This window comes from Coregonus lavaretus, assembly GCF_964263955.1.
Source record: "Coregonus lavaretus genome assembly, chromosome: 28".
Lineage (NCBI taxonomy): Eukaryota > Metazoa > Chordata > Actinopteri > Salmoniformes > Salmonidae > Coregonus > Coregonus lavaretus.
This window is the reverse complement of record NC_140015.1, coordinates 27,667,697-27,690,710: the sequence shown is the minus strand read 5'-3', so window position 1 is coordinate 27,690,710 and position 23,014 is coordinate 27,667,697. Positions and strand designations below refer to the sequence as shown.

Genomic DNA, 23,014 nt, shown 5'->3' with positions numbered 1-23,014 from the left:
GGGTGAACTGAGTGGTTGGCATGGTCTTGCTGCATGTCTGGGATGTCGCCGTGATAACGGTTACCGCGAGCCTGTCTCACACACACTTACGTCACGTTGTCTGTGTGTGTTGTCTGTGCATGTGTGTGTGTGTGTGTGTGTGTTGGCTCGTGTCTATTTCTCTTATATTGACAAGACCAGAAGGTGGATAAAGGATAAATGAAAATGATGACTTTCCCCTACCATGTCCCTCAGTTTTGGTTTATCGCTTTATGGCCTGGTCTCTGTTAAACTTTGTGAACCTCCAATCCACTAGGGGGAGCTCTGTTAGTGGCAGCCAGCTGTCTGATCTTACTGATCTAGAATCAGATTAATCTCCCATAATCCTGAATTAAACAATTCAAGGGGAAAATGCACAAAGCTGACATTTGATCAGAGTCTAGCTTCATCCTACACCAGCTATCAGAGAAGGCATAAATAATGCTGTGACACTACTGAACCTGTGAGGTCCTCCTAAGTAACACAACAAGGACTGTTATTCATATCTGTGTACAGACATGAACAACGTAACACCCAAAAGAGGAACCAACCAACTCCTAATAATCAGTAGTGATAGTATAATACTAACCCTTTTAACCCTTTGGCTCTCACAGGCTGTAAAGAAATCATGGTATCATTTGCCACCGCCATGAAAGGGTCAAATGACTGAAATATCTATGTTTATATCTATTTGGTACTGAACGTACCTAATAACAACTCAGCTGCCAAACAGCTGCCATAACCTGTGTAGCAATGCTAATGACACATTGTATAGTTGACGTTGACAGACAGAAGTATAGATAGACAGACAGACTCATAGAACCTACTACAAAAAACGACAGAGCTCCCTTTCCTCTTTTCCCCCTTTCCCTGTCTCCTCACCTGGAGGTTCAGAACACAACTACACCACCACTTCCTGGGACACACACCCTTTTTACTCACCCACCTTCCCCCGATTGGCTCTTTCCAACAGAGGCTGCTTCGGATGGACCTCCCGGTCGCCGACGACAACTCGGTCCACTTCAACTCCACCCTGATGGCCCTGATCCGCACAGCGCTGGACATCAAGATCGCCAAGGGTACGGAAGGTTTGGAACCCCTCTTTCCTGCTTGCCTTTTTCACCATCTCTTCCCCCTGTTTCTTGTCTTCCCTAGAACAGAGCAGTGCAGTCTGCTACTGTAAGGTGGTTGTGTATCGTGTGTACCCTGCTGTCCCTGAGACCTACATCGGTACCTCTGCTTCTCCCACTGTATCCTAAGTACAGCTCTTTTTCTATAGAGTTTGTATAGTTCTTATTAAACAATCAAATGTGATGTGCACTACTAGCCATAGTTTCAGTGTAATAGGGTTTCAAATAGGCTACAGCTCTTTTTTGTAGACTTTGTAGAGTTCTTATGTGAAATAACAGTAATAGTTTCAATGTAATTGAGTCCCACTTTATTTGGTTGGCCCAATCAAACTGAAGATGGCCAGACATACTAACTATTTAATCACAATGTCACTGTGTTGCTGTTCCCTTCAGTTGAGTTACATGAGTGATCCATACTATACATTTAAACTGGGAGTCAAAGCTCACCTCTATTAACAAACCAATTCTCTTGTGTCTGTGTGCTTGTGTGTGTTTTCATGTTTGTGCCTCTATGGCTCTGTTATTATTTGTATCGATGTGCATGTGAATGTGTGTGTTTATGTGTGTGTGTTGCTATTATATATGTGTGTGTGTATATGCGGGTACACATGTCTGTGTGTGTACCTTGGTGCATATGTGTGTGTGTGTGTGTGCTTGTGTGTGTGTGTGTGTCATTGCGTGTGTGTAGGAGGTGTGGACAAACACCAGATGGATGCAGAGCTGAGGAAAGAGATGATGGCGATTTGGCCCAATCTCTCCCAGAAGACCCTGGACCTCTTAGTCACGCCACATAAGTGTAAGTTGCAGTGTGTTTGGACCGCGATGCAACCGCAACGCGATGCCAGTGTCTGTCTACTTCTTCACGCCACCTGAGGACAGCTTCTCTCAACCAGTCTCCTTCACTGCTGCACCCTCTGATAAAGCAGGCACAGCTCCCTACACACACACACACATACACACACACACACACACATACACACACACACACACACACACACACACACACACACACACACACAAACACACACACTTATGCTTATTATGTACACATAGACACATACCAACACACACAGGATCCCATGATTCCCACCAGTCCCATCCTCCAAGATGCCACACCTCATTTTAGACCTCCATCTCCAGCCTCCATACACCTCCACCAGCCCTAGCCCCATTTTCCTACAGCAGGCCGTGTACCCCATCCACCATCCACCACCCCCAGAACCAGTCCTCACACACCCATACAGACCTCTTTTCTAGCACCCATATCACACCTCCACCCAACCCAACAACTGTACACAGCAGGCCTCCTCCTAAAGCCCCAATGCAACAATTCCAACTGCTAGTGTTTCCGGGCCACACCTCCACCAGACCCAATACCAGCAGGCTGTCTGCCCAGCTCTGTGCCTGAGATCAGGGGGTGCCTCTCTATAGACCAACTCTCTATAGTAGTCTTTTCACTCCAGGGGTTTAGTTAATATAGTAGTACTGTAGGTCAGAACACGGCTGCTGTGCATGTCTGAGGAATACATACAGGACTAGAAGGAATGCACAAGTGCCAAAGTACTAGTTGCTATGTAGATATTAGATGTCTATTATATGGAAGGAAGCATGATTTACAGTATAGGTAAAGGCATCTGGTCCAGGTTCGGTGTAGCTACTCACCAGATTGCTAAGTGTACCTAATCTTTACCAGAATGCACAGGCTTCTGTGCCCTGCTAATAACGTTCACACCAAATTGAAATAAAATGTGTGTTAATTTAGCATGCTGGTGAATGGTGTACAGAACTGACCAATAGCACAATACTTGTGAACTGGACTTTATGCCCTTTTATTGTGAAGATGTGATCTGCTGTTGAAACCTGGAAATGACTCTCTTCCAAAGACTGTTTTCACACTTTTTTCTATTCTGAAGCTCTGTTGTGTTTACCTGTTTGGAGATAACAAACTGCAAGGTTCAAATTCAGCTACATACAACATTTCCACCTACTATTGAGAGGGATAAACACAGAGGGAACCATTGGTCCAGCATCAGAATGCCAAAAAAGCATCAAAACAGCCCCAGTAGTTCTGTTGGTACTGACCAGTCCTCTGCCAGGTCCCACATCTACACAATGAAGTGGTCTTGAGTCTTGTCTTTTGATTGAAGACCACCAGTCAGTAGTGCTAGAAATACAGATATTGTTAGAAAAGATCTAAACAAAGAAAGACTACAGTTACACAGAGAAAGCGAAAATGTGACACATTATCATTTTTTAGTCCGAGTCTGTTTGTGAAAAGACTATCAGCTCTGTGTTCGTGTATATGTGTGTGTATTCGTCTGTGAGAGTGTGTGTACATCTGTGTGTGTATAAGTGTGTGTGTCTCTCTCTCTGTGTGCATGTCTCGCCCCCTCTACTCCCATCCCTCTCGCTCAGGGTCCCATACGTAGTGGTCTAATCGTGCAGGGTAACTTGTCCCTCTCTCAGCAGCAACAGACCTGACGGTGGGGAAGATCTACGCTGCCATGATGATCATGGAGTACTACAGGCAGAGCAAGGCCAAACGCTCTCAGGCGAGGCTAGAGGCGGAGCAGGTACAACTACTGTCCCTAGGAACCATCCTCAAACCTTCAGACAATGCAGACTGACTGAGGGCAGAGTCAAACTGACTAGAAATACTGCTGTGCTGTTAGTACAGGGGTCAAAGCAGAGCTGTGACAACCCATAACCACACCCACCCCCAGTCTTACTATAGCCTTTACTTACTATGTTGTTATTGTAAGGTCACTTGTTATCATTGACCTCACCTGGCTAAAGGTTAGAGGTCAAAGCTTAGAGAACCACTGCCACTGGGTTTACCCACTCTAGCCTTGTCTCTCTGCATCCTTCCATCCTCCCTTCCTGCCTCTCTATCTCTGCAGTTAGTCAGGGTTTAAGGTATGAAACTTTAATCTGTGAGGCCCTCTGGTGGACAAAGTATGTCACTGCTGGTCCATGTTGTATTATTATTATTATTATTATTATTATTATATTTTTTTTTTCACCTTTATTTAACCAGTTAGGCCAGTTGAGAACAAGTTCTCATTTGGCTTACATTAGATTTGATTATTGCTAGAGCATCTACACACAGAACCATCAGATGATATTTCAAGCACAATTATATAATTCTGAATCACAATTATTTCTAAAGAAGAAGCACTTTTCTTGCTATAGAGAATCTTTGAATTGGTCTGGGCTGGGTGTCTTTGTCACAGCTCTGGATGGCGAACACTGTACGACGTTAATGTACGTTCCTCACCTAAGCCTGTTCCCCTTTATCCTCCCTCTCCCTGGCTGTGAATCCACTGCTAGTGATGATGATGATGATGATGATGATGATGATGATGATGATGATGCTATATAGTCTAGTCTTCCCAAACCTGTAGCCACACCCTGGCCTTGGACTGTTGCCCTATACCCTGGACTGTAGCATTGCACAGTAGCCCCCATTCCCTGTAGACAGAGAGAATGCATATACAACCAATACAAAGCATCTTGTGTTTATGTAGTCACATGTGAAGCCACTGATGATAAAACATTACAATTGTAGCAGTATTTGTAACACAGTTAATTTCAGAAATGTTTTAACTGTAAAGTAAAACATGACGTTTTAAATTACGGAGATTGTTTTATTTTGTTTTATTTGTATTTCTCACGCACACACATACACATGGTTTCCTATTTTACAGACAGAGTCATACTCCTCCACTCCTACTCCTTCTCTCTCACTGCACTCTAAGCATGCCACTTTCCCTGCTCTGCTATTGCCACCTGCCACCACTCTCTATACACAACTCTCAGCCATATCAATTCCCCATGACTTCATTGCTGCCATCCAGCATTCCTTCCTTGTAGGATAGCACAAGGAAGAGGTTGGTCTTGAAGGGATAGTCACTAAATTCGAAGTAAAAAATTATAATCTTAGCCTCCCAGTCAACTCTTTGTCTCTGACACATGATGTGAAGGGCGTGAGAGAGGCAGAATATTGAAAGAACTAGGAGTTAGTTGAGAGAGTCTGGCTCTGTCTGAGCTTTAAAAACTGACCTCAAACCTGCCTTAGCCATGTGTATAGATTTGTATACACACATGCTTTTTGAAGAGTTGGTTGGATGGGACCTACAGTACAATATGAGTCAGTGGGTAGTTTGATTGTAGAAGTCACAGGAACTCCTCAGGAACATGATGGAGCTATTTAAGAAGGATACCACCTAAACAACTGTAGAAACCACCCTCCATCACCTGTCAAACTACAATGGAAGACTCATAACACAAGCTGAGAAGATTATAGAGTTGGTCACCCAATACTTAGAGTCAAGTCATTGGACATTTGACCGTGACCATGTCATATGCTTGGTCTTCATTCACAACCACAACCATACCATCCAGCTGGTCCTTGTGCTTTTATTCTAATGCTCCCAAGGTGTACTTACCCATAACCACAAACATGTATGGAGCACAAACACTCACACACTGGAGTTTCTTGGGCAATGAATGTTATCAAGCTTTTCAGACTCTTCAGCATGCTCACATGACATGTCACAGCCCGATGACGATAATTGATGATGTCACTGCAACATCCTCATCCAATCGTTGCCATGAGCACTGCTCCATCCAACCTGCTCTCCAACCAATGTCTGCTCTCCCACCCTTTACCCCTACACACCCTCTCCCCTCTCCCCTGTACCCCTCTCTCCACCCCCTCTTACTGAGATGTCCCTCACTCTCCTCCCCCTTGCACCCTCACCTCCCTTCCCCTCCTTCCCTCCCCTCCCCTGCTGCTACATGCTTACAGAAGGACAGGAGCAGAGGAGTGGACTTCCCTCCCTCTTGCACCATTGCATTATCTTATCTCAGACAATATTATTACCATAGTGTTAGATAAGGAGAGACATAGTGAAGGGTAGCATCTATCCTAGTGATGAGAGTTTTTTCCCTGCATGATTCCAGGTAGAGCTTGCTGCCATAGATAAGCATGTGGTTTGTCATGATATGGGACGGAGAATGGGGATACCTTTGCTTCAAACGTTTCAGGTTCGGACAAGAACTGTTCCAAGTGTTTAGAAATGACGATTGGACAAACATTGTTTGGAATGTTTGTCAAAATTACTTTTGTAAAAACATTTGTGTGCTATTTCCTTGTATGACCTGGAACGTTTGTGATCCATCCACTTAAAACGTTGACCCTCCATGGCTCGTGAAGTCCTTAAACCAACACAGCTACTTACCATTGATAATCCATTCCAGCTAGCAAGCATATACTGGCCCAGGAGCGGCCCACTGCCGGCATGGTTTGCGGCCCACAGCTGGAAGCCAAATGCGGCCCAACAACATTTTGCCCAGTTATCTTACAGACATAAAAGTAGCAGTTGGTCAGTGTTAAGTGGATGTGTAATAACTGAATGACACTGAATGTGGTCATTTGAATGCACTTACTCCCACCATGCATTTCACCTACACTAAGAAAAATAGGTGCTATCTAGAACCTAAAAGGGTTCTTCAACTGTCCCCACAGGAGAACCATTTGATGAACCCTTTTTGGTTCATGGTAGAACCCTTTTGGGTTCTATGTACAGCCCTTTCTACAGAGGGTTCTGCCTGGAACCCAAAAGGATTATACCTGGAACCAAAAATGGTTTTCCTATGGGGACATCCAAAGAACCCTTTGGAACCCTTTTTTCTAAGAGTGTACTATACGTTCCCAACAGGTCTTCTCTCAGTCCTCGTCTTCCTCTCTCTTTTTCATCCCTCCTCTATCCCTCCTTGTGTCCCCTTTCTCTCTCTCGATCTTCGCTCACATGGACTTCTACCTCTATTCTTTCCTTTTCTCATCCTCTCCTCCTGTCTTCCTTTCTCTATCATCCTTTTTATATTATTTCCTGCCAATTCTCCCTATGTGTCAACGTCTGTTTTCAGCAGAGACTTGGAATGTTCTCTTCCTGATGGATCTGTCCATTGGTTTTGCACTGATGTTCTGCCTTGTTCAACTCTTCCTTATTCCCTCCCTGGTCTTGCTGTTCTACCGCTCTAATGGGTTGTTGGACTGGCTCAAACTGCACCCACCGACTCTCATTTCCTGGTTGCCGATAGTGACCATTTGGCTGTTCGAGGTCAAATGAGGGTCAAAGGCCAAAAGCCAAGGTTGAAATCCAATCAGGTCACGAGGTGAACACTGTCGATCCTGTCGAATGGGTTGTGTATTAAATGGCACCCTTTTCATGTTACAGTGCACTTCTTTTGAATCAGAGCCTAGGTGAAAATCAGAAATAGTGTGCCATTTGAGATTTGTTCCTTTGAGCAACATGCAAATTGTCTGATCAGATAAAAAATACTGTAGACAAAGACCTTAATTAATGCCATGCAAATCCAGACCTCTTTGTAGCATCCAACTGAACACTTCCACATCCATAGCTAGGTACTGTATACTGTAGGTCATATACAGTGCCTATGGGTCTGGTTAATGCCCTTAATTCATGGTGACCTGGAAGTAGATGATTCATTGGCATGAGCCTTCCATTCTCACATTTACAGCAGGACTCCAACTCCCCTCCCAGAATGCGCTCTGGCTCAGTCAGCCCCTGCTGACTGAAACCCCTCCTTCCCCCTGGATGCTGTGACCTGCTCTGAACTCACTTTCTTCCCCACCTTCCCCATTTCCTGTATGTCTGCCTTAAAGCCGGTGGCCATGTTGTATCTCACACAGAATCGAACAACATTACCGTTTCAGCGCGTGGAGCCGCCCTCTCCCATCCAGGACGGGCCTCTCAGCCTCCCTCCTACCCAGCCAGCAGACCTCGTCAACAGCCTGTGAGTAGACCCCTGTCCCCCCCTCCTCCGCCTCTCTCTCTGGGTCTCTCTCTCTGTCCTCTCCCTCTCTCTCTCTGTTTTCTCTCTCCCTCTTTCTCTGCAGCCAGAGGGAGGATGGGTAGTGGCTCCACAGGTGGAGTGTCGTCCACGAGAAGGAGGAGCAGGCCGGCACGCTGGGCGGACATGCCTCACGTGTAGAGGACCTGTGTGTGTATGTGCATGTGTGTGTTCAGAAAGGCTGGTGTATGGGTTTGTGGGGATGAGTGGATGAGTGCATTCAGTTAGCCTCATACAAGCGCTGAATGCATGGGTCTGATGAAGGTGATGTATATGGGTGCCTGGTTTGTGTGTATGCATGCATGCGTGAGTGTGTGCGTGTCTGTCTATCCGTGTGTATATATGTCCCTGGTCTGACTGTGTGTGTGTTGTAGACCGGTGAAGGGAGGTGGTGTTTGTATGAATGCGAGGGGCCTGTCTAACTGTCTGTATGTTGTAGACCGGTGGAGGGGGGGGTTCCAGGGAGCCAGTCGTGGGTGACAGTGCGGGCTCAGGAGATGTCCCAGAGAGTAGGCAGCTGGAGCCCTGAGGGACAGCACTCTGAGGACGGCCTGGACAGCAGGCATAACTCACAGGTAACACATACACACAGGCGCGCACTCATACACATACACACACACACACACACACACACACCAGCATCCAGAGGAATCCCTGGACAACAGACATAACTAATAAGGGTATATACTCGTACACACATACGCACAAATAGAGATCAATACAGTACATGCATGCCATATGTACAGTATGTCATTGCACACGAGAACACACTAAGAAATGGTTCCAAGTAAACATGAAATAATGATTTTCTTTCATGTTATTCATGTTTCATGTTGTTAGTCTGAACATCCACATATTTGCATTGGACTGGTTCATATACAGTGGGGAAAAAAAGTATTTAGTCAGCCACCAATTGTGCAAGTTCTCCCACTTAAAAAGATGAGAGAGGCCTGTAATTTTTATCATAGGTACACGTCAACTATGACAGACAAAATGAGATTTTTTTCTCCAGAAAATCACATTGTAGGATTTTTAATGAATTTATTTGCAAATTATGGAGGAAAATAAGTATTTGGTCAATAACAAAAGTTTCTCAATACTTTGTTATATACCCTTTGTTGGCAACGACACAGGTCAAACGTTTTCTGTAAGTCTTCACAAGGTTTTCACACACTGTTGCTGGTATTTTGGCCCATTCCTCCATGCAGATCTCCTCTAGAGCAGTGATGTTTTGGGGCTGTCGCTGGGCAACACGGACTTTCAACTCCCTCCAAAGATTTTCTATGGGGTTGAGATCTGGAGACTGGCTAGGCCACTCCAGGACCTTGAAATGCTTCTTACGAAGCCACTCCTTCGTTGCCCGGGTGGTGTGTTTGGGATCATTGTCATGCTGAAAGACCCAGCCACGTTTCATCTTCAATGCCCTTGCTGATGGAAGGAGGTTTTCACTCAAAATCTCACGATACATGGCCCCATTCACTCGGATCAGTCGTCCTGGTCCCTTTGCAGAAAAACAGCCCCAAAGCATGATGTTTCCACCCCCATGCTTCACAGTAGGTATGGTGTTCTTTGGATGCAACTCAGCATTCTTTGTCCTCCAAACACGACGAGTTGAGTTTTTACCAAAAAGTTCTATTTTGGTTTCATCTGACCATATGACATTCTCCCAATCCTCTTCTGGATCATCCAAATGCACTCTAGCAAACTTCAGACGGGCCTGGACATGTACTGGCTTAAGCAGGGGGACACGTCTGGCACTGCAGGATTTGAGTCCCTGGCGGCGTAGTGTGTTACTGATGGTAGGCTTTGTTACTTTGGTCCCAGCTCTCTGCAGGTCATTCACTAGGTCCCCCCGTGTGGTTCTGGGATTTTTGCTCACCGTTCTTGTGATCATTTTGACCCCACGGGGTGAGATCTTGCGTGGAGCCCCAGATTGAGGGAGATTCTCATTTTGTCTGTCATAGTTGACGTGTACCTATGATGAAAATTACAGGCCTCTCTCATCTTTTTAAGTGTGAGAACATGCACAATTGGTGGCTGACTAAATACTTTTTTTCCCCACTGTAGATCTAGTGTCCTGGTGCTCTTGACTTACAGGATATTTAGGGAATCCATTGTTGAATCAACTCGTAAACAGAGTCACCATTGGCTCTGTTTTATTCCTGCCTGTTGTCCAATTCCATATGGTCCCTATAGCTCCTCCCCCCCATAGGCACTTAAACAGATCTGAAAGGTGTAAGCAATACAGCACATTCATCTAATGGCATCTAATGGCAGGAGTTAGAGATAGTTATTGGGAAAATGTGAACATGTTGGTTTCCCTATAACCTGCCCTGATTGGCTATGCCTGCCTTAAACCCTCCCACCATTCACATCCCATACCCCTCTATCCCCAAGCCCTCAGCCCCCAGGCCCTCAGCATCTAAGCCCTCATCCCCCAAGCCCTCAGCCCCCAAGCCCTCATCCCCCAAGCCCTAAATAACATTTTACAATCAAAATCAAAATCAGTCTGTTTAAGATAGAGATATCTGTTTTTTTGTATCGGCTGCGTCTCAATCCACCACATATGGCTATGTCGGCATTCCGCATCTGCTGTGGAAAGTGGCAGAACTACAGCACTGTTTGTCAGACCAGGAGACATCCCGAAAATCGGTCTCCTCACGAAAACGTCTGTAGCATCCAAACGATGGTTTTCTCCGTTTTGCTCTACGACACCCACAAGTGTCACGGGACTCGTCTGAAAGTAACCCTGTACCGGGTTAAAAAAGGAATCGAAATATGGAAGTATGCTATATATACAAAAGTATGTGGACACCTCTTCAAATTAGTGGATTCGGCTATTTCAGCCAAACCCATTGCTGACAGGTGTAAAAAATCAAACAAACAGCCATGCAATCTCCATAGCCAATCATTGGCAGTAGAATGGCCTTACTGAAGAGCTCAGTGACTTTCAACGTGGCACCGTCATAAGATGCCACCTTTCCAACAAGTCAGTTCGTCAAATTTCTACCCTGCTATAGCTGCCCCAGTCAACTGTAAGTGATGTAATTGTGAAGTGAAAATGTCTAGGATCAACAATGGCTCAGCCGCGAAGTGGTATGCCACACAAGCTCACAGAACGGGACCGCCGTGTGCTGAAGCGCTTTGCGCGTAAAACTGGTCTGTCCTCGGTTGCAATGAGTTCCAAACTGCTTCTGGAAGCAACGTCAGCACAATAACTGTTTTTTTATTTTTATTTTTTTTATTTTTTATTTTTAGGGGGAGATCAGCTTTAATATTGCAGATAGATTTGTAGCTTCCATCAGTGTAATTGTCTGCATCATTTCCAATCGCCCATATATTTTTGGGTAAATATATATATATACAGTACCAGTCAAAAGTTTGGACGCACCTACTCATTCAAGAGTTTTTCTTTATTTTTAGTATTTTTTACATTGTAGAATAATAGTGAAGACATCATAACTATGAAATAACACATATGGAATCATGTAGTAACCAAAAAAGTGTTAAACAAATCAAAATATATTTGAGATTCTTCAAATAGCCACCCTTTACAGACACTTCAAAACCTTAGTCCTTATGATTTATTTTTTGACTGTCTGTTTTGACATTTATGAATGTGTTATTTAATGTGTTTCTATAGGCTATAGTAGTAAAGGGCAAATTCTATATTTTATAAATTTTGTATGTACCTAAAGGGGTTCAAAACAACCTAAATCAAATATCTAAACGATCCATGGTATGACCATCTTAAAATGATTCCATATGTTATCTTAGACTTTTAGAGGTTACATTTCAACTTCAATGGGGTAGGGATGTCCCAAGGATACCGGATAGCACGGACCAGGCCCTCAGCCCCCAAACCCTCAGCCCCCAAGCCCTCTATCCCCAAGTCCTCTGCACCGAAGCCCCCTGCCTCAGCCTCAGCATCAGCAGTTCCCGCTTTTGATCCAAGTCCAGGTCCAAGCCCTAGCTCCTAGACCACAGCCCTAGCCCCTCGCTCTAGATCTAAACCTAGTCTTAAACCTTACCCCGTCCCCATTTCCCAGGCCCAAACCCCAGTCCCCCCACACTACACTACATGCTACTGTACACCACAGGAGGCTGCTGAGGGGAGGACGGCTCATAATAATTGCTGGAACAGAGCAAATGGAATGTCATCAAACACATGGTAAACATGTGTTTGATGTATTTGATACGCTCCATTAATTCCGCTCCAACCATTAACACGAGCCTGTCCTCGCCAATTAAGGTCCCGCCAACCTCCTTTGCTGTACACACTACACTCGCCCACACTCACATAGGATAAAGGATGACAAACAGACCATTGTCCCCCGTCGTATTCCTTCATCACAGTCACGCCTGCTCTCACTCTATTTTGCAGACGGTAGAGATGAGAGAGATGGGGCGTGACGGTTACTCGGATACCGAGCACTTTCATCCAATGGAAGGCCACGGAAGGGCCGCTTCCATGCCACGCCTTCCAGGCGACAACCAAGTGAGCACCCCTCATTTCCTCTCCTCCTTCCCTCCCTCTCTCGCTCCCTCTATCTTTCCATCTCCTTGACTCAATCTCCACGATAAGCTACATGACTAGAGACACACAGAGACTAGAGACAGACTATTTATAATCCAACACAGTGCATCACAATTAAACAAGTTACACTGAAATACTATAAAACATTGCTGAAAATGGACACACATTGTGATACTTTCAAGCATTTAGTTTTTTATAAATGCATGGTATTTGAAGTGATATCATGCATTTTGACGGTAGCTACCCTTTCTATGCTGTTGAAATATCGCCCATAGGATGTTTGCCAGAAAGACTTACAGGTAAGTCTTATAGACTACCATACCAAACACCCCAACACTCCTCTCTTCCTCTCCTCCTCCTCTCCTCTCCTCCTCCTCTCCACTCATCCCCTACTGCATGGAGGTGTGTTACTGTGGTTGTCCCTTCTCATCCAATACCAAGTCGTCTCTGCTATGCTGTCACACACACTTTGCTTAAGGTAGTCCATCATATCCGATGATGACTTCCACTACTGCTTGTGGGTTCGCTGATGACTGTATAATCCGATGCGGGATACAGACTGTCTGCCACAGACAGAGCACACAAAGGCCTGTCCCGTTGAAGCCAGTGCAGGCATGGTCTACGTTCAGTCCAACTGCACTCCTTGATGACAGAGGCCATGCCAGGTGGAACAGTCCACAGCAACAGTCTGGAGGGAGGCAGGGTTTATCCCACACTTCTTTAGTGATGTCTTCAGTTAGTCCTTTAGCCACTTTTTCTGCCCACCTGCAGAGCGACAGCCCAGTTGTAGCTGTCCGTACAGCATCTTTTGTGGTAGGCTATCCTCTGGCATCCGGATGACATGGCCGAGCCATCTAAGCTGGTGGTGTGTGATGGACGCCTCAATGCTCATGCAATTGGTTCTCTGTAGGATCTCTGAGTGCGGAACACGGTCCTGCCAGGTCACTTTCAACGTGTGTTGAAGGCATTGTATGTGAAAGGACTCCAGTTGTTTTAAGTGTTGGCTGTAGACTGTACATGTTTCACATCCATAAAGGATGGTAGATACACACACTGCCTGGTAGACTGCAACTTTGGTGTGGAGGTGCAGGTTGCTGTTAAAAACCCTCTTCCTTAGCCGTCTGTTTGACCAGATTCTGGATATCCTGGTCGAGGGGATGCTTCCAAGATATTTAAAATGTGATACAATGGCAAGTCTGAGATGGAGAATGCAGGTGTTTCAGGCGGAGGATCAGATGACCACTGACATAGGACCTCTGTTTTTGGGATGTTAACAGACAGCCCCATTATGCTGTATGTTCTCACAGCTGCTGTGAGCGTGGCTTGTAGAGCTTCTGGGGTATGTGCCACAAGAGTGCAATCATGCGCGTACTAGAGCTCAAGTACATGTTAAGATTTGAGCTTTATGGCAGCTTGGAGCTTCCTAATGTTGGAGAAGTTCCCGTCCAATCTGAAGTCCAGGGTCACACCACTCTCTGTTTCCATGTCCTTGTGCAGGACTGTTGTGACACATAGAAGGAAAACATTGAATAGGACCGGCGCAAGCACACACCCTTGCCTCACACAAGTACCAACTCCAAAAGGGTTCAGACTCCTGACCGCCTATTCTTACTCTGGCCACCATCCCCTCATGGAACTGACGCAGGACGTTCACAAATTTCCCAGTGCAGCCATACTGCAGGAGGACCATCCAAAGGAGTTCACGGTGTACTGTGTCAAAGGCTTTGGAGAGATCCAGAAAGGCCATGTACAGGTCTTGTGTCTGTTCACTGCACTTTTCCTGCAGTCGGTGTGCACTGAAGCTCATGTCCTCCATGCTTCTGTTCTTTCTGAATCCGCACTGGGACTCCGGTAGCAGATCTTCAGTGATGGTGTCGATGAGTCTGTGGTGCATGACCTTCGCCAGGACTTTGACAGCAACTGGAAGGAGTGATATTCCCCTGCTGTTGCCGCAGATGGATTTGTCCCCCTTGTTTTTGTATATGGTGACAATGTTTGCATCCCTCCATTGATGGGGGATGCTCTCTTGTCTCCATATCTCAGAGATGAACAGGCAAACTGCTCTGGTACAGAGATAGCCCCCCTGTTTTAGGATTTCAGCAGGGATGGAGTCAGGTCAAGGAGTTTTGTTATTCTTCAGAAAAGGTGGGTGGAAGATCAAGGCTCTGGATGGTGGGCATGGTTGGGAGCTCCTCCAGGACTGAGTAGTCAACTGGGCTCGGCTGGTTTAAGAGGGCTTCACCTCTGGACTATCGTAGTTTGGTCCTTTATGAGAGTGGACCCATCTGCACTTCTGAGGGGACAGAGAAAGCAACTTCTTGGGCCGTGGGTGGTCTTCAGGGCATCATAAAAGTTGTGCATGTCATATCTGTCCACACAAGATTGGATTTCTTGTGCTTTGGAGATCCACCACTCATTTTGTAGATGTCGTAGAGCACTCTGTGCCTTCTTCAGCTGCTACACAAACACACACACACACACACACACACACGTACACACATACACACACACACACATAAACACACACACACCAGCACACATGCACATTGTTCTGCCCTCATAACTATCACTGCTGTCAAGCCCAAGATCTTCTTTCTTTCTCTTTCTCTCTCCGGCCTCAGTTCTTATCTTCCATCTAAATCAATCTTTCTTTCCCTCTTCTCTAATGGTTTTGCTACAAAGGTGACTTGAAATGTGGGGTTTTGTTTCAACCAGGTTTGAATTTGAAATCATGCCCAACTGTGTCATTTTGGGTCAATATTTATTTGTGAAGGTGTTGTTCAAGTGGTCTAGTAGTGTACTATCATGCTCAAACTAAAAAATATATATTAAATAGAATACTACTATCTTGAAACAAAAACTGTCACCAGGTTGAAACAGTGCTTTTGCTCTGATATGATTAAGTGTGCTGCTGCTATGTGTGGATGTGTGACTGTGTCCTGATGTTCTGAGAGAGTGTGTGTTTGTCGGTGTGCATGTGTGTGTGTATGCGTGTGTCGTCCAGTCTTCTTTCGTACTCTCGTGTGTCGTGAGTTGTGCCTTTACACTGTACTTCACTGTACTGTTGTTTTTGCCGTAGTAGCGTGATGTGTTAAGGTGTTGATGGGTGTTGTTGCTATGGTGACTGTGGTGTAGATGGTAGTGTTGTTGCCATGGTGACCCTGTCTATAACATTGTCTCTGGCCCTCCAGTGTCTGTGCGCTACTGTGGTAAGTGTTGTTTTTCCCCTCACCGCTGCTTTTGTGTCTAACCGGGTTCTCTCTCTCTCCTCTCCTCTCCTCCCTCTCACCTCCCTTTCTTTTCGGGTTATCCCCACCCACATTTATCCCCCTCTCCATTTCTCCCTCTCTCTCTGCCCACGCCTCCCCCTGTTATCGGGTTTTCACGCCCTCCCCTTACCTTCTTCACCTCTCCCTTCACTCTTTATTTGCGTATTCATCTCTCTCTCCTTCCCTGTCCGTGTGTCTGCGCGGTGGTCTGTGTGTGCTCTACCTGTGCTGTATCCGTGGCTGTGGTGTGTGTGTGTCTTCTCTGTGCTCACACAGCAGCGAAGGAAAGGGAGGCAGCGTGGAAATAACCTCAGTGTATGTACCCTGTCTCCCCCATCTCTCCCCCTTTCTCTCTCTCTCTCTCTCTCTCTCTCACTCACTCATTCACTCACTCACGATGACCATTTTTCTCTTTCTCTATCTGTCTCCATCTCTGCCTCTCTCTCTTCATGTCATCTCCTAACATGGTTGTGAATTTCTAAGTCAGTTAAACACATAGTTCTTAGCTGATTCAATTGGATTTCATAAGTTCAGACAATTTGATTCAGTGTAGTTATCTTAACTTTTTTTGTCAACACAGCTGTTATGTTGCTTCAGTTGATTTGACTTCATGGTTGTTAATTTCTAAGTTGAGTACACACAATTGCTTAGCTGATTCAACTTGATTTTATAAGTTAAGACAATGTATAAGTGGTAGTTATCTTAACATGACATTTTTTGTCAACACAACTGTTAGGTTGCTTTAGTTGATTTGTCTTCTTGGTTCTGATTTGAAAATTGAGTGAACACATTGTTCTTTGCTAACTCAACTTGATTTGATATGTAAACAAAATGTGTCTACTCAACAAATTGAGTTGACTTGGCTAGATAAAATGAGTCATTTTGACTGAATCTGAATATGTCCCCCTCTCCTTCACCTCTCTCTCTCTGTCCTCTCTCTGAGTTTTTCCATTTATGTGTATCTTCTGTGTCTTTCCTCTCATTTCTCTCTTTTCTCTCAAACAATAGCTGGTACTCTTCCCCTCCTATTTGTCTTTGACTACCGTGTCTGTTGACACATAAGACTGACTGATCCCAGGGTAGGAGCTTCAAGCTCTGATTCTTCCACTAACCGATTTCAATTCAGTTCGAATCAAATGTGCTTTTATGGCATGATTACTCAAATGCTAAAACCCAAATTGACCCCTATCCTCTAATGTAGATCTGATCTGAAAAGATTGGTTACTGTATGTACACTGAGTATACCAAACATTAGGAACACCCAGTGGTGATTTTAGCGTGGAAATCTTGGTGGAGCAAACAAAAAAATTTATCGTTTTATGCATGCCAGCAAAGCCACTACACAATACAACGCAACACTAAACAATACATTAATTGCACTATAACGGTGACAAAGGGTGCCCACAAACTGTTAGGGCCTACATAAAGCTGTCCCAACAGCAGAGCTTTCTTTTCAGCAACATGGAGTGAATCCTTACCCCTGCTACACCTGGCTATCAGTGGAGCCTTGTCTGGCAGCGAAACAGTTAATTCAGCCTCATTTACTGCCTTTTTAAAAAGCATAACTGATATGGCTGACTTGCTTAAACAAATGTGGTTTATATTGACAATTGAGAGGTACAAACTATGTCATAAGGGAACGATGAGCGGATAAGAGGCAATCCGTAAACTCGATTAAGACATTAATGAGCGAGCTAAGACGGACGTAGTCAATATAACTATTTGTTCAGCACTTTTGAAATGTACAGCGACAGAATTCAGAACATGGGCCATTCTTACAGTATTCTCCCTGTACACCAAGTCAGAACCGTAGGAAAAATAAAGTGGGCATATAAGCAGACAATGAAAGCTCTTCCAATATTCAATTATGACATTTCTCTAAAACAGGCTATAGGCTACATGTGCACCACCAAGTCAAAACAGTAGGCTGTTATGGGGGGGAAAGGGACCAAATTATTAGGGTGAGGCACATGGGCTACTAACAGCTTACTACACAACATACACTTAGTATTACTTTCTTAGCTACAGTATACATATCTCCCTGGCATATTACATAATTTATGCAGCAGCATACAACACATTTTTGGACTTACCGTTGTGCTGTGCTCACTTGAACAGGAAGGTGGCGCGGCTGTCCTTCTTGTGGGCAAATTTGGTCATGAAACTTTGTCATCAAAGTCTGTCATTCTCTGGATTTATGGTGCTTTCAAGACAACTGGGAACTTGGCAAAAACAAGGCCGAATCATGACGTCAATGATCTTCAGGTTGGAGCTCTAGAAAGAGGCCCGAATTCCCGACTTGGAATTCTGAGTTGGATGACCCTTCAAAACGTATTTTCCCAGTTGTCTTGAACTCACTGAAGTCTGAGATTTCTGAGTTCCGAGTTTCCAGTTGTTTTGAACATGGCAGAAATCATGCTGGATTGACAGCATGGCCAATGTATTCAACCTTTTCTGGCCCATGGGGTTACGTGAGAATGTTTTCCTTTAAACTTGGAAAAGAGACCCTTAAACCCAGACTTGGACCACACACCCTCTCCACTGAATAGCAGGCTCTGCCCCACCTGCTCTGAATGACGGGTCGGCACTGGGAACACCTTCCTAATATTGAGTTGCACCCCCCTTTTTGCACCCCACAGTTCTTGACCCAAACTGGTGCACCTGGCACCTACTACCATACCCGTTCAAAGGCACTTACATCTTTTGTCTTGCCCATTCACCATCTGAATGGCACACATACACAATACTTGTCTCAATTGTTTCAAGGCTTAAAAATCTTTTAACCTGTCTCCTCCCCTTCATCTACACTGATTGATGTGGATTTAACAAGTGACATCAGTAAGGGATCATAGCTTTCACTTGGTCAGTCTATGTTATGGAAAGAACCGTTTTGTATACTCAGTGTATATGCAAAATATAAGCAATATGGTAATAGCTCCACCTTGCCCTCTGATAGGCTAGATGGATTTTTGCCATATTACTTACACCTTGGCACAAGGATTGGAGAGGTAAGTGTAAATTAGCCCTGTTCCAACATCCTGACCTCGCATAATCACATTCACCAGGCAAGTGCCAAGGGGGTGGGGTCTAGGTGTTGATTTGGGATTGGCAGACTCTGCACCCTCTCTCTGTCTCTCTCTCTTCCTGCAGCTGCTGCTCTGTGTGTGTACCATGTGTGTTGTGTGTATCATGCCTGTGTTCTTGTCTGTGCTGATGTTATCAATGTGCTGCTGTATTGGTGTTGGTGTTGCATGCATGCCAGGAATATGTGTGCACTTGCTGGAGTGATTGTGTGCGTGCATGCGTGTGTGTGTATGCTTGGTGAGTGTGTTTGTTGTGTGTGCTTGGTGTGTACTTGGTGTGTGTGTCCATGTGTGTTTGTGTGTGTGAGGGTTTCCTAGCTACACACTGTCTGCTGGTTTCAGTCCATTATCATCTATTCTGGTTTCAACCTGGAATGCTAGGGGAGTTATCTCTACAGCCAAATGTTCCCTTTGTTCAATAAAGAATCAGAAACCAGCAGACACTGCTGCCATGGCGGACTAGTACTGAGCAGGCCTGGTATGTACAGTATGCACTATGCAGGTGTGTACATTGTAGGCACTGTCCTGGTGTCCAGCAGCCCTAGGGGGCCAGAGCGGCTCCCCGTGCCCCAGAAAGAGAGCTCCTGAGAGGGGCGGAGGACTCGGGACAGCTCCTATGTGCCTGCATGGCTGAAGGGAGGCACGCTGACACAGAGGGGGCTGGCAGAGCCTTGTGCGCAGCCTGGATTGTGTTATGATTTTGGGGGAGGGATTGGGAGGGTATGGGGTGGGTTAGTCTTTTGGGGGGATGAGGAGATACTGACCTATCTTTCCAGATAAAGTCCTGGATGCATGTCAGGCATGGCCTTTTACCTCCCTCTTATCTCCCTTTCTTCTTACTTTTACTGTTGTTTGTCTTCTTCCTCTTCTCTCTCTTTTTTTCTCTTTCTCTCTCTTTCTCTTTCTCTCTCTCTCTCTCTCTCTCTCTCTCTCTCTCTCTCTCTCTCTCTCTCTCTCTCTCTCTCTCTTTCTCTCTCTTTCTCTCTCTCTCTTTCTCTCGTTCTCTCTCTCTTTCTCTCTTTCTCGCTCTTTCTCTCTCTCTCTCTCTCTTTCTCTCTCTCTCTTTCTCTCTGTCTTTCTCGCTCTCTCTCTCTTTCTCGCTCTCTCTTTCTCTCTCTCTTTGTCTTTCTCGCTCTCTCTCTCTTTCTCTCTCTCTTTCTCTTTCTCCCTCTCTCTCTCTCTCTCAGTCTCTTTCTCTCGTTCTCTGCCTGAGGCAGCATGATGTATATATGATACTAATACAGGGATGTGTGGGGAACAGTATGGTGCCCACCTCTACAAGGTTATACTGTATATGGTAGGAATGTAGAAACACACACAAGCACACACAAGTAAAAGTCAGGTAAACAACTATACAATGTATATACACATACAAACACACACACACACACTAACAAGTCGACAAGAAAGTCTACATCCCTCCGTTTCCCCATTATATCTGTTCTGAAGACTATAGAATGGAGACGCGAGGAAAGTAAACACAAGAAGCCTGCTGTGTTACTACTCTTTTTCTCTCTGTCTCACTCTCCCATCATCCCTATCCCTATCCCTCTCTCTCTCTCTCTCTCCATCCCCCTCTATCAGACTATAACAGATAATAGTCCTATGAAGCGCTCGGCCTCCTCCCTTGGTCACAGTCGATCTGGGAGGGGCCAGAGGGAAAGGGGAGGGGCCAATGATTATGCAATGGATCGTGTCATCCCTGAGGAGGGCGGAACACCGAGGCACAGCCACCGACGCCGTGACCGAAGCCACCGGGCCTCAGAGCGGTCACTGTGTCGATATACAGACGCAGATACAGGTCAGAGACAGAATGAGTGTGTGTGTGTGTGTGTGTGTGTGTGTGTGTGTGTGTGTGTGTGTGTGTGTGTGTGTGTGTGTGTGTGTGTGCGTGTGTGGGTGTATGCTTGTGTGCGTGTGTGTGCGCGTGCGTGCGTGCGTTGGTCGGGAAGGGTTCAGAATGTGTGTTAGTCATAGAGTGTGTGAGGAGAACATGCTTTGTTCCCTGAGTTGCTGCTGTGTCATAGTGTGTTTTATGTTGTCATGATGTCATGGTTACAAAGACACTAGTGATACCATGACGACAACACTAACTGGCCTCCGTCCCGGCAGGACTGGGCACAGACCTGAGCACCACCACTCAGTCAGGTGACCTGCCACCCAAGGAGAAGGACCGTGACCGCGACAGAGACCGCGGTCGGCAGAAAGACCGCAAACACCACCACCATCACCACCACCATCACAGCGGCTCTGTGGACAAGGAGCGCTACACACCAGACCGCGCCGACCGGGGGGGAGAGCACGGTGGTCACAGACAGCCCCGAGGAGACAGAGACCACGATCGGGACAGGGAGCATGACCGTCGATGGTCACGGTCACCCAGCGAGGGCAGAGAGTGCATGACACACAGACAGGTGGGCTTCTATGATGCGTGTCAACATTGAACCACCTTCCTAACTATTTTAGCCTCAGGTTCTCCTTTGAGTTCTGCCTTGAGTGTCTCCCCCATCTCCTTGGCCTAAATACCTTTAGGCGGCTGACTGTCTCTTATGTTTCCCTTTTTGACACTTCCATACATTGTCTATTCATGAACTAACAAAACTTTGAAAGATCAGAAGTTTGTTTATAGGATTCAGCAGTTTAGACACACACTTACACACAGAGGTGATAGGTTAACAACCTAGATTCAGATAAGAGACAGACATGTGTGCTGAACAAGGCAACAACACTGAAAGAGTGCATTGTGGGTACCTTCACAATCACCGTTTTGATGCCTACTGTGTCAGATCTGATCTCTTCTTTTCTTTTCTCCTGTTGTTTTTGTGTCCTCTCTTTATTCTTTGTGACTCATCGCTTTTCTCTGTTTTCTACGGTGTATGCTGACTCCCATCATTTTCTATATATCTCTTCTCTTTCTTTGTTGCTTTTTTATGTCTTTCTTTTCCGCCATCCTTCCTTCCCCTCACACGCTCCTGATTGCTCTCTTCTTCTTCTTCTTCTTCTTCTTCGTCTTCTTCTTCTTCTTCTTCTTCTTCTTCTTCTCGTTGCTCGTTGCTGTTGTTGTTCTTGTTGTTATTGTCTGTTGTTCTCTCTCTCCCTCTCTCTTGATCTATCTCTCCTTGTCTTTATCTCTTTCTCTCTTCTTCGCTCTCCCTTTCTTTTCCCCTCCCTCCCTCTCTCTCTCTTCCTACCTATCTCTCTCCCCCCTCCCTCCCTCCCTCTCTCTCTTCCCCCTCCCTCCCTCTATCTCTTCTCCCTCTCTCTCTGTTCGTGTCGTCGTTAATTTTGTGGTTCTTTTTTTATTTGCCTTCAATGTTTGTGTAGGGCAGTAGTTCGGTGAGCGAAAGTCCCGCCCCCTCCACCTCGGGGACCAGTACCCCGAGACGAGGCCGTCGGCAACTCCCCCAGACCCCGGCAACGCCCCGCCCACATGTCACATACTCTCCCGTTGTCCGTAAAGCCATGGCCACACCTCCCGGAGCCCAGCCCCAGGGGCGCAATCCTGCCCCCGCACCTAACCGCTTTTCCCCCGAGCCCCCCCAGGGACCTCCCCCGCCACACCATGGCTCACCCCGCCAGGCCCGCCACCCCCCTCCCCGCTGGGGGGATGGAGGAGGAGGAGGAGAGAGTGGGTCGCTGGAGGGCGACGGCTGCTTCTACAACCAGGACTACCAGGATTACGACCGTGAGCACCACGAACCGCCTGCCTACGAGCAGAGCCCCACGCAGGGCAACCCTCACAACCCTCACCCCCTCAACCACCCCACTCTGCCCCCACAAAACCATCCCTCAACCCCACAGCAGCACCCTATCAACCCGCACCCCAACAACCCCCACCCCAACAACCCCCACTCCCGCACCTCGCCCAGGACTTCCCACCACGCACCCCCACCCAACACCACCCCCATCCCCCAAGGGCAGCAGCCTCCTCCCCCTCGACGCCTCCCCAACGGGTACCGCGCCTCCTCCCCCTCCTCGCAACCCCACCACGGCCCCACCCACCCCGGGCCCCACAAGGTCCCCCCTCCCCAGCCCAGAGGGCCCCGCACGAAAGGCCTGCACGAACCCTACAACAACACGAATGACAACAGATGCTAG

The 23,014-nt window shown here is 46.3% G+C and overlaps 1 protein-coding gene across 1 annotated transcript in view; it reads left to right on the top strand.

Moving 5' to 3' along the window:
• The window catches only part of LOC311103208 (voltage-dependent P/Q-type calcium channel subunit alpha-1A-like), a gene marked incomplete at both ends in the record, with an annotated part of 50,097 nt that extends 27,083 nt beyond the window's left edge, over window positions 1-23,014 (top strand). Inside the window, 10 exons of the mRNA XM_084144752.1 lie at window positions 992-1,097; window positions 1,837-1,944; window positions 3,615-3,721; window positions 7,867-7,970; window positions 8,467-8,602; window positions 12,412-12,525; window positions 16,110-16,148; window positions 20,501-20,717; window positions 21,029-21,330; window positions 22,241-23,014. Of these exons, the coding sequence (XP_084000878.1) occupies window positions 992-1,097; window positions 1,837-1,944; window positions 3,615-3,721; window positions 7,867-7,970; window positions 8,467-8,602; window positions 12,412-12,525; window positions 16,110-16,148; window positions 20,501-20,717; window positions 21,029-21,330; window positions 22,241-23,014 (2,007 nt within the window). The remainder of the gene's footprint in view (window positions 1-991; window positions 1,098-1,836; window positions 1,945-3,614; window positions 3,722-7,866; window positions 7,971-8,466; window positions 8,603-12,411; window positions 12,526-16,109; window positions 16,149-20,500; window positions 20,718-21,028; window positions 21,331-22,240) is intronic.